Below are 11190 nucleotides of genomic sequence, written 5' to 3' on the forward strand. Positions count from 1 at the left end.
GTAACTCGACTTTTACACAAGGCAACACGTGGAAGCAGAAGTGTTCCCGACTTAGCAGCCCTGATTTTATGATCACAGGTGGGCGGAAATGGGTGGCAGCAGGCGAGCTTGGTGGGGGGAGCAGGAGGGGTGAGACACCCCGCTTTTGCCTGCAAGGCTGTCTGTGAGGAGGCCTTCGTGGGTTATGGGGCGCGCGTCGCGGTGGGTCCCACCGGGGCGGGTTTCGGGGTGGGTTCTACCGGGAAGGGGAGGACCTGGTTTCGCTTTCGAGTCCCAGGACTCTTTTCACGTTATTCCTCATCGTTTTGGTGACTATAGTCGCATCGACGAGACACACGATTGCCGCCGCGAAACACAAGGCCTGTCAGACACAAGACCGTGTATGGGAAGGAAAGGGGGTGTTATTTTGCAGCTCAGCAACAACTTATCTTCCCGAACCCCAGTCCGGGATGCCGGATGCTGGGGGCCTCTTTTCCCTCTCTGACCCTCCACTACCTGCTGCGGCCCTTTCTGCCGTTCCCAGAGAAAGGGACTGTGGAAATGGTGGGTTTTGCTGCTAGTAATGACCTTGCCTGATGCCCGAGGCGCCAGAAAAGGACTAGAGGAGGGCAGTGGCCCCAGGAGTCTCCAGCTCGGGATGGGCTCCTGAAACAGACGTCCCTCGGTGGAAAGGACACTTGGGCTAAGTTTGAAAGGGCAGAAAGGAGTTTCCCAGGGGACCAGCTGGGAGGAAGAGAACTCCAGGTACTGGCTTGAGGTCTCCAAGGGATCTGGTGTGGCAGAGGCCTCTGGAGCTGGTGAGTGAGGGAGCAGAGTTGAGGCCGGGGAGATGCCGTGTCTGGGACTTCATCAAGAGGAGAGGTCAGGTGTGCCAGATGCAGAATGGAGATGCAGACGGAGAGTGAACCAGGCTGGAGGCAGAGAGACCAGTCCGGGCTGGTGGGGCTGCTGCCATCCAGGTAAGAATTGATGGAGATCAGCGGGTGGGGGCCTCTGGAAGGCAGGGGAAGGCTTGGTGGCTGAGTTAGCAGGTGGGGATCAGCTGTCTGCCTTGGATGTTTCTCTTTATGGTCACTTAAACCCCGCTGCTTAAATGAACTTTTCCTAGGTAGGTCTTGCCCCAGCTAATCTGTGAGCTCCCCGAGGGGGAAGGGACTGTATCTCCAACACTGAGTTTAGGCCTGGCACAATCCAGTGGGATTGACAAAATATTTACTGATTATGGAATGAATTCAATAAATTAAACTTTTTTTTCTGGATTAATTTCTGTTCCCATTGCTTGACTTCTTGAGTCAAAGTCTCACCTCCCCACCCCCAACTTCCAAGCATTTAATCTGCCATATCTTGTGCTCTTCATATGAGGAGGCTTTGTGACCCAGGGCAAGGTATTTTACCTTAGTGCCCATATCTGTGAAAATGAGAGTTGTAAAGATTAAGTCAAAATGTGCCTAGCCTTGTGTGGGGCACATGCTGAGAACGTCCTTCCTTCCTTCCTGAATAGGTTGGGTCACACACCTTTGATGATGCACTTGTTTTTTCCTACCATCATTCTTTTCATGTGCTTTTCTTCTCTAGTCCAGAAAAGTCAAAGTCCTATTTATAGACAAGAACATCTTGCTGAAACAGTTAAAAAAATTGTACAATTCTCAAAATGGGTTCAACAGACTTGTTTTTGTCCCTATCTGGAGAATGAGAATGAAGATTTTCATGAGCTTAGAGTTTGCACAGTTTCATATCTTCCGTAGAAGTCAGTGCAAGAAAGAGAAGGGGTGGTCATGGGGATGTTGTTCTGGAAATGAAATAATGATGGTCTGCCGGTTTCCCTGTTCAAAGAGTCTTGAAATACTGATCTTAAGTGGAGTCACAAAGACCTCTACTTACCCCTCCAACATACAGTAGATGGTTTTTTTCCTTTTCTTGTATTGTCAAGGAGGCAACTATGAAAAGGGACACAGCTGTAATGAAACTGTTGATAAGATCCTGTAATACAGATTTGAAAATTGTCAGCTTTACATGAAAATGTGTTTCGTAAAATATTTAAATTGGTCAATTAGCCATCTAAGCATGGATGCCTTTTAAAAACTTTCTCTTTGAATAATACAAAAAGGAACCCTCAGCAGCATAATTCTTACATCTTCCAGAGACATGAGTTTATTTGATTTTAAGTTCTTGGGTAGGATTTTGTCAGCAGAAAAGGGTTTAATTTCATTAACACCAGTAAAAAACAAACAAACAAACAAACAAACTAAAAACTGACAACTTTTCTATTAGACTTTTCTTAAAGGGCATACAAAAGTGAGCATGGAAAAAATCTAGAGGTTAGGGGGCCAAATTGGTCTTCCATGATATGATTTTTTTTGAAGTCTTGTATTGTAAATTCAGCATTCTATTCCACACTATGTTTGTCTTAATATAAAAATAAAATTTTAGGTTAGCGCTCCACGGATTTAATTCTACTCCCTAGTCTGCAGGTAGAACCGATCCTTTGGCAGGTGGGTCATGTGATTCTGTAGGTTCACATAGCCCAAGAAGGCAGGAAGCCACCTTAGGAGCATGCCTGGTATTCTGAACTGAATGCCTGTGCTACTGACTTCTGCTGTTCCCTACGATATGGCCACAGTTGAGTCTGCCCTGACATGTATAGGCTATTAGTGTCCTTCCTTCTGGGTTTCCTTACTGGCTTCTTTAACTGCTAGCCCAATCTGATGCTTTGTGTGCTAAATAAAGGGTAAGGGTGAGTGGGTGGGGGCTCACCCCTGAGTATAAGTAGAAGCTGGGCTTTGGTACTGGAGCAGTGATGGAAGAGAAGGTACTCGATGTGTCAGTGGCACCAGTTTATAGAGAGGGCCAAAAGCCCAGGGTGATATAATCATGATAGGGCCCAGATGTCTAATGGGAACATTTTCAGTCTTAAAGTCTTGGTGGCTCATTATGCTGTTTTGTACACCTGAAACTAATAAAAAAAAAAGTCTTGGTGGCTTGACTTGGTAGTGTCAGCCTGTCTGTGCACTTGCCCAAACATAGCAAGGAGCCCTGCCCTCCAGTGTGTGGAATCATAATGGCTCTAATGAAGTGTGTTCAGTGTGCCAAGTTTCCCAGTCATTGTCTCATTTAACGCTCATAAACACCCTGCAAAGGCAGTATTATTATGATCTGCATTTTAAGAGGATGTAACAGAGGCTTAGAGACGTTTATTAAATTGCCTAGGATTGAGTATCTGCCAAGGAGTGGAGTCAGAACTCGGGTCACTGTTGTCTCCCCTCAGGGACACCCAAATAAGGAGGAAATGAACTATCTCCCTAGGATGGACGTGCAGCATCCATCTTTTGGCATTTTCTGTGGAAAGGGTCGTGGAAGGTCAACATAGTATGGGACAAATACCGTGAAAGTGTTTTTTGTTGATGAAATCGTTTGGCCTGCCAATTCCTAGATGTGTGACCCGGGGCATGTTTTATCACACCTCTGTGCCAACCTGCTGATTTTTAATATGGGGATAATGATTGAGATTCATTGTGTTGATCTGAGAATTACATGGCATAACGAATCTGAAAGCATCAAGTAAGGTGCCTGGCATCTAGTCGGTGGTGGGAGTACCTCAAAATGTAGATTCGTGACAGATATCCTCAAAATGTGCACAGATAGCAAACTTTCTGCAAACTCCAGGTGTTTCTCCTGTTTTTATTGGCAAGCAAGGAGCCCTATTGTGGACTGTGACTTGCCTCTTGGAAGGGCACTAATGTCTATTATTTGGGCACCTGGTGGGTAACACTGGAAGGGGACGTGGAGTAGGGCTGTGAGGATCAGAAATGTTTCAGCTGGGTCATGTAGGCTGTGCGGAGGTCTGGCCATCGTGGGGCAGGCACCGCGGTTTGCAGCTTTGCAGGAAGCTTAGCACCTGAGGATGATGTAAACCAAGATATCCAGAGATGTGAGCAAGGACGCTTACAACTAAGGGGTGTAGTGTAAACTTTTTGAAATAAAAATTAACTAGCTGTGGTCATAGATCACTGAGAATCGGGATGAGAGTACATTAATAATGATAATAGGAATAAACCAAATGCAGACTAGGCCTCCCTGGGCAATCGCTGACTCCCTGTCATCATTCCATCTCCTCGTTTGACTCCCGGATGTTATAGTTTACCCTGGTCCTTACGCAAAAGGAAGTGCTCTCCTGAATTGTCCCTTGGAGCTAATGCCTTGTACCTATCATTCCTCTTGTAACTCACATTTCTTGAGCACTTACTGTGTGTCATATACTGTGCCACATATACTGTGTAAATACGTGATCTCATTTGATTCTCACAACAAACTCTCATTAGCCCCAGTTTACAGATAGCGGAGCAGCTTGTCCGGGGTTGACTTGAGTGACCAAGGGCCTTCTCCTGACTAACCCCACTTCCTTTTGCCTTGGACACAGACCTTCTTGTTTGGCTTCATCTTTGACACAGAGAGAGATGTTTTCCTTGATGGGGTAAAACTGCAGCTGAGCCTTGCCACATGCAATAGGACTTCTGGTTCCCCCCCAAATGCTGTCCTCACTCACCTTTTTCTTCCCCCCTTGACTGAATACCCTATTGATTCAGGTAACCTCCTCTGACTCAAATGAGAGATGGGTTTGTTACTTGACTGTTATTTTTCCATAAAGCTCTCAGACTATTCTCTGAGATAAACAAAATGGTATAGAATTACAACTAGGAAAGAAAAAGATGCTTTAATGGTGAATGCTGATTTTTAAAAATCACTGAATATTAGAAAAAAAAAGTAAAACATTTAAATTTGTTTCACAAAATGTGATCTTTGTAACAAGAATTTATAAATAGTAAATATTAGATGGTAGTCAGCTAACTACAACTTTCGTTGGTTCCATTTGTGCCTGGAGTTCTCCAAACACATGGCAGAGCCTCATTAGAAATCACCAGACCTGTTGGTTTTCATTAATCTTATTTGAAGGGGATATTCTAAGGCTGAACTTATAAATGTAAAACTATTGCTGGTAATTTTTGAAACATTACTTTTATAGAGTTTTAGCTTAAAATATGTTTATTATTATTTTTTTAATTGCTTTCTATTGGCAAAAACATCTGCTTGACCAGGACTCAAGTTTCTCTGACCATACTGGATAATATTTTTCACAATGTAGAAGTGTTAAAAATATGGGCTATTCAGAAGACAATAATTACAAGTCATACTTTTCTTGGGTACACTGACAGATGACACTAGACGAGGGTGGGTAAAATTGATCATGAAGTCTAAAAACGAAGACAGTGACTCCTCCATGGTGGGGTGAGGAAAGCTGTCTGCTTACTAGCTCTGATGCAGCGCCATGCTGACAGGTCAGGGGCCAGATGAGAGTTGGACCTGCACCCTCCCCATGGGTGTCAGGGTCCCTGGCACAGCCTTTTCAGAAGTGAGAAGCTGCAGTTGAGACTAGGGTGTGGGTCCCCAAGCCCAGGCTCCATCATGGCTCCAGAGAAGGAGACTCTGCCAAAATATGGTCCCAGAGTGCACTGCCCTCTCAGTAAGTCATTTGGGAGGCTAGTACCCCCTGTCGCTGCCCTGCTGAGGTCTGAAGCCCTGATTTATCAGACTTCCTGTCTCCCTGCTGGGGACTTTCACCCTTAGCCCTTTGCCAAACAAGAATGGGAATAGAGGAATAAGGACATTTATCCTGGTGTGAGCCTTTAAGGAAATTGCCACTTAAAATTAGTACTCCTTTATCCTAATCCTGTACCTTCTGGCACAAAACCATCCTCCAAACAAGGGCTGAAAGATAGTGGCAGCTGTGAGTGCTGGGCCCCTCTCGTGTGTGGGCAGGCCTTCAACCTGCACTGAAATAGTTACAGTGAGAAGTAGGTCCTGTGTTCTCCAGCGAGCTGCACTGGCCTTTCGCTAAGGTCCCAAGTGACTCCCGCAGCTTGATGCCAACACATCTCCAAGTGTACCTACTCTCTGAAGTTTCAATTAGTCACCTCGTAGGCACCAATACTGTCATTGAGCCAGCACATGTCTTACCGTGCCAAGCCTTCCCTGTTATTATCCAGTGGTAGCTATTTACCCCTCTGAGCAATCTTAGATGTACATGTCCTTCAGCTTATGGGACCTGAAAGGGCAAATTCGGAAGGAAGGGACTGGATAGGAGAAGAGAACGCAGTTTTGGATCCTGTTTGGATGGGTCTTTTCAAAAACCTTCCAAGTCAATTAGCTCACCACCTGACCAACTATGTTGGTTAGTATGTAGTTGCTTAGTATGTTTACTGCGGGTTAGTTGAGCATCAGAATAACTGGGCCACCTTTGTGGTAAGACAGTTTCCCAACTATGAAGCTGCTGGGAGTTCCTGACGCTTTCCATGTGCTGTTCCAGGCCTGGGCCCTCACCTTGGACGGCAGTGGCAAGGAAAAGGCAGGGGCTCTGAATCATACTCTGGGCTCCCATAGCCCTCCAAAGATAGGAGAATGCTGTCACCCAAGGACAGAGGTAGCAAAAGGGGGCCTGGCTTTATCAGAGTTGACCAATGACCAAAAGCCTGCAATGCTGCGAAAGCTGTCCTGAGCCTCCTGGGTCCTACGAGCACAATTCCTCTCACAGGACCTTCATGGTTCATGCTGAGGAGACCCTAGCTCCTGCCTCCTTCTGAGACACTTCCTGGACACGCCCCCTGGGCCCTACAGCAAATCTGGCGCCTTGAGGCTCTCTTCAGCTCTCCAGCATTATGGCAGTGGACCTTTTCTCAGAGGGCTCTGGTTCTCCTGCCACAGCTGCTGACCTTGGCACTGTGGGACCCTCAGTCACCCACACCCAAGGCCCTGTGCCCCCCCCAAGATAATCAAAACTCACCCTTGCCTCCAATTTTGAGGGAAACCATGAGGAAACAGGAGAAGATAGAGAGAACATAAAATTTAGAGAATCTAAGGAGAACAAAGATGTCATGAGGGTGGAGCTAGAGAAACCATCACAAACAAATAAGGCATAAAGTCTGGGCTTTCGGAGTCAGACACACCTGGGCTCAAACCTGAGTTTCCATGTGCCTACATATGACCATGGGCAACTTAATCACTTTAATCCAATTTTCTCACCTGTCAGATGGGGAGTGGGGGATGACTACAACCTCACCGGTTGTTGTGAGGATGAAATAAGGTAATATATGTGAAAAAAGTATCTGGCACATGATATGTGCTCAAAAACATTACCTTCCCCTCTTGAAAATGTCATGGACAGAGATTTGAGTTTCCCCTCAGAAATCTCTCCATGGTTATAGCTCTCCATAATTAAGAGGGTCTTCCATACATCCAATTAAAGTTGCTCACATTTCGCTTTGTCTGCTCCCTGTTGCTCGGCTCTCTGTGGCACAGAGAGCTCAGCAGCCTTTTCAGAAAACCCATCAGACACTTAAAGAAAATATTTTGAGTTTTGGATCAATGCAACTGATCCTACCTTAAGGACAGAAGAAGATACAATAAGGAAATGGGGGTGTGGAAGAGGCCTGAGCTCAGAGTTAGGATTGTTCGCAATGCAAGATAACCTGGTAAAAGCCACTCGGCTACCTGATGGGCCTGCTGGCCCCTTCGTAGTGAATGTTTACTCTGTGCCAAGCACCGTGCTATTTTCTTTAAATACCTTTAAGTATTACAGGAGCCCTTGAGGCAGCAATTATCATCACACTTTTCCTTCCCTGAATTTCCTGGATGGGGAAACTGAGGCTAAAGTTCACACAGCTGGTAAGGTGCAGGGCCAGGAACTGGGTCCATGCCTGTACCTGGACAAACCTATCGTCCCTGTCTAGTCTCCACAATAAATAGGATTTATCTGAAACATTATGCATTAGCTTCAGGAATTTTTCAGTTGGTAAAGAATGTGAGATTCTGGGAGAAAGCTATGATGAAGGCTATACAGACAATGTCTTTTCCTGAATACCGCACCGTCAGTCACCCCTTCTGGAGTATGGACCCTTAACACATGTGAAAAGGTTGACTCCTGCAATCTTTCAGGGCATGAGTGACAAGTTTCTACAACTCTGCCCTGTCCACCCTTGCTTTTGGGGGGGATGTTTATAATCTGTTAGAGAGGGTGCTATTTGAAAAGTAGAAGCATGTGCTGTTTTCTAAGCAATAGGTGAGAAATGTGTTTCCCTACTGAACATATGAATTAAAACTTTCTTTAGGACAAGCTGAAAAGTATCAGGCGTTCAGGACCGTAGTGAGATGGAAGCACGTATGTGTGCTGGTTGTCCTGTAGACAGAGGCGTCCAAGGAATCTTTCTGGGAATTAGGCTAGTTTCTCTCATGGGACTAGGGCAAAACCCTAACTGTCACAGCTCAGCTGTGTCCTTGTCTAGAGAGATAGCTCTTGTGTTTTCACTTGAGGAGAGAGGCTCTACTCTGCAGCTGAAGGCAAAGCCTATATTTGAATTATGAAAATGAACACTTACAAGTAAGGGCCAATGTATACAAGTCATCAAGTGGTGAATGGTTAGCATATAGATTAGAATAAAGAAAAGAACGATGCAGGTTTCCAGCACTGTGATTGCTATGTATAACTCATGGGTTCTGGAGATGACGAAACAAGCTATTGCTTCCATGAGAAGACTCTGCAAGAAAGGAAACAATTTGTTTTAATGCATAGAGGCTATTAAAAAAAACCCCTATTAATTGTCAGAATGTAAATCTGATTATATTGCAATTATCTGTATTGTTTTGCACATTTTATTTAAATTTTTAAAAATATTTTTAAGACATGAAATAATGAACATGCACACAATAACGAAGGGTGAAAAAATAACTTCGGTTTCTTTCTTCTCCCTCAGCCCAACTCTAGTCTATCTCCTTAAAAGTAACCACTGTTCACAGTGTATATTTTATACCAGAAAAAAGTATGTATATACAGGTAGGGTAACCATACATTGACTTTGACAGAGTAAGGGAGAGCTCCAGCTTTCTTTCTTTCCAAACAGCTGCTGATTATTCCAACATCATTTATGGGGAATCACCAATATTTTCCCCACTGATCTGATATCCCATCTTTATTATATACTAAATTCGCAGGTGTATTCAGGTCTTTTATTGGGACTGTTCTCTTCCACTGATTAGCCAATTTCTTCTCTAGTACTTTTGAAATTACAGGAAATTCATTTTTGTATCCCATTATCTGACCTGGTTTCCCATTCAGTACTCATTCTTAGATTGTTTATGCCTACCGTACTTGTCTTGGTCAAGTTCCCCAAACTAAGCCTATTGGTATTTTAATTGAGATCTCATTTAATTTATAATCTGGAAATGTATTACAAAATTTAGTCTTACTATTCAAGGAAAAAGTATGTCTTTCCAGTTATTTTAGTGGTTTTTAAATATCTCTGAGTAGAGTTTTAAAGTTTTCTTCATATAGGTCTTTCAAATTTATTTCATCTTAGATATTTTATTTTGATGGTTATAAAGAAAAAAGCTTCTGTTTTAAGTGGCTGCCTGCTCATTTTTACCAATGCATTAGTAGAATTATCTTGTTCTAAATTGTTTCCCAGTTTTTGAGTTTTTTAGTTATTATGATCTTATCAGCTAAAATATATTTTGCCTCTTTTTTCAGGTGTTCTTATTTCTTTTTCCAAATTGTGACAACTAGTGGTTCCGGAAAAATATTGAATAACAGTGGAGGTAGTGGACATCCTTTCTGTTCCGCATTTTAATGGAAATACCTCTGATGTTTAATTATATATGATGCTGACTTTTAGGTTTATTTTAACAATGTCAATGAAATATCTATGTATTCCTATTTTGCTGTCCTTTCTTTGGTCTTTCTCCTTTGCAATCAGAGATGAATGTTGAATTTTGTCAGATGTGTTTTGTATTCTACTTGATATAATCTCCTAATTTTTTCTCCTTTTACTTATAATATGGTAGATTAGTTTAATAAATTTAATAGTGAATCAATCTATGCTTCTTCATGGTGTAGTTTTAAAAAGTACTGATGAGTATTTTCTGCTAATATATTATTAATACTTATTGCTTTGAAATAAGTGAGATTTCTGTTTAGTTTTCTTTTTCTGAAGTTGGTCAGATATTGATATCAGTGTTATACTGACTTTGTAAAAATAGTTCAGAAGTGTTTCTCAATTTTCTGAAAAACTTTAAATAGTATCAGAATTACATCCCATGAAGGCTTGAAAGAGTTAACCTGTGAAAAAGCCTGGGTCTGATACATTTTTGAAAGATACGCATTTGATAAGTTTTCATTTTCTTCTGTGTTTATATTGGTCTGTTTAGGTTTTTCTCTATTCTGGGATCAGTTTTGGTAATTTATATTTTCCTTGAAAAATCAACTGTTTCATCCAATTATTCAAATTTGTTTTGGAAAGCACTCTGCGGATCCTTTCAGCTTCACTGGTGTTTGCGATTATTTTCCTTTTCCGGTTTCTGACTTTGAATATATGCCCTTTCCTCCCCATTTTCTCCCTGTTACCTTGGCCAGTGGTTTATCAATTTTATTGGTCAATTCTATTATTTTTGTTTGCTAATGTACGCATTTCTGCTATTATCTTCATTGCTTCCCTAATTCCCTTTGTGAGGGGAAACCTGAGAAATAGAAAAGACAGTAAAAAAAAAGCCAAATTTAGTAGAAAGGTTTGATGTGTGGGAGGAGCCAGAGGAGAGGAGGAGGAAAGGTGAGGCAGAAAAGGGTGATTGGCAAAGGGACCTAGGGAAGGTTCCCGAGGCTGACGCATGCATCCGCTCAGCCGGGTCACCCGCTCTCTCTGCTCACCAGCCTCACGACCTTCAATGCTCCGGCGGGCGAGCAGAAAAACTGCTTGAAGCTGTCCCTGATTTTGGGCGGGACTCTGGCCCGGCCCTCCACACGCTTTTGGATGGCCTCCTTCTCCGATTCGCTCAGGGGGGACACTTGGTGTTCAGCGGGCGTCTGGTGTGGAGGCCCTGTGGGCGTCTTTGAGGGTGCGGTGTTCCTTGAGCGTGCAGGTTGCTGCGCCACGGGTGCTCCTTGCACGGAGCGCTCAGGACGCTCTGGAGCGGATTGCCCAGTGCCTCCCGGGCGCTTCTTGCGCTGTTCCCGGGATTGCAAGTCCTTTGAAGGTTCCTTGGCGCCTTCAGAATTCATGGTGGGCCCCGGTCCTGGCTATGTCAGGCTGGCCCTTTGTCTCTGACCCCTGCCCCGCGGAGGCGGCCGCCTGTCCCCTAGTCACCAGCGTT

At 43.8% G+C, this 11190-nt stretch overlaps 1 protein-coding gene across 1 annotated transcript; it reads right to left on the minus strand.

The window, feature by feature from the left end:
* Positions 1 to 221: 221 nt before the first annotated feature.
* On the minus strand, positions 222 to 11099 carry LOC109459189 (CKLF-like MARVEL transmembrane domain-containing protein 1). Its single transcript, XM_019753496.2, has 4 exons — positions 10748 to 11099; positions 8427 to 8585; positions 1882 to 1980; positions 222 to 361 (listed from the first exon to the last, which is right to left on the minus strand). Exons 1-4 carry the CDS (start codon positions 11096 to 11098, stop codon positions 236 to 238), a joined length of 735 nt encoding a protein of 244 aa, XP_019609055.2. The 5' UTR covers position 11099; the 3' UTR covers positions 222 to 235.
* Between the last annotated feature and the right edge of the window lie 91 nt (positions 11100 to 11190).

Source organism: Rhinolophus sinicus, linkage group LG11, assembly GCF_036562045.2.
Source record: "Rhinolophus sinicus isolate RSC01 linkage group LG11, ASM3656204v1, whole genome shotgun sequence".
In the NCBI taxonomy this organism is placed as follows: Eukaryota; Metazoa; Chordata; class Mammalia; order Chiroptera; family Rhinolophidae; genus Rhinolophus; species Rhinolophus sinicus.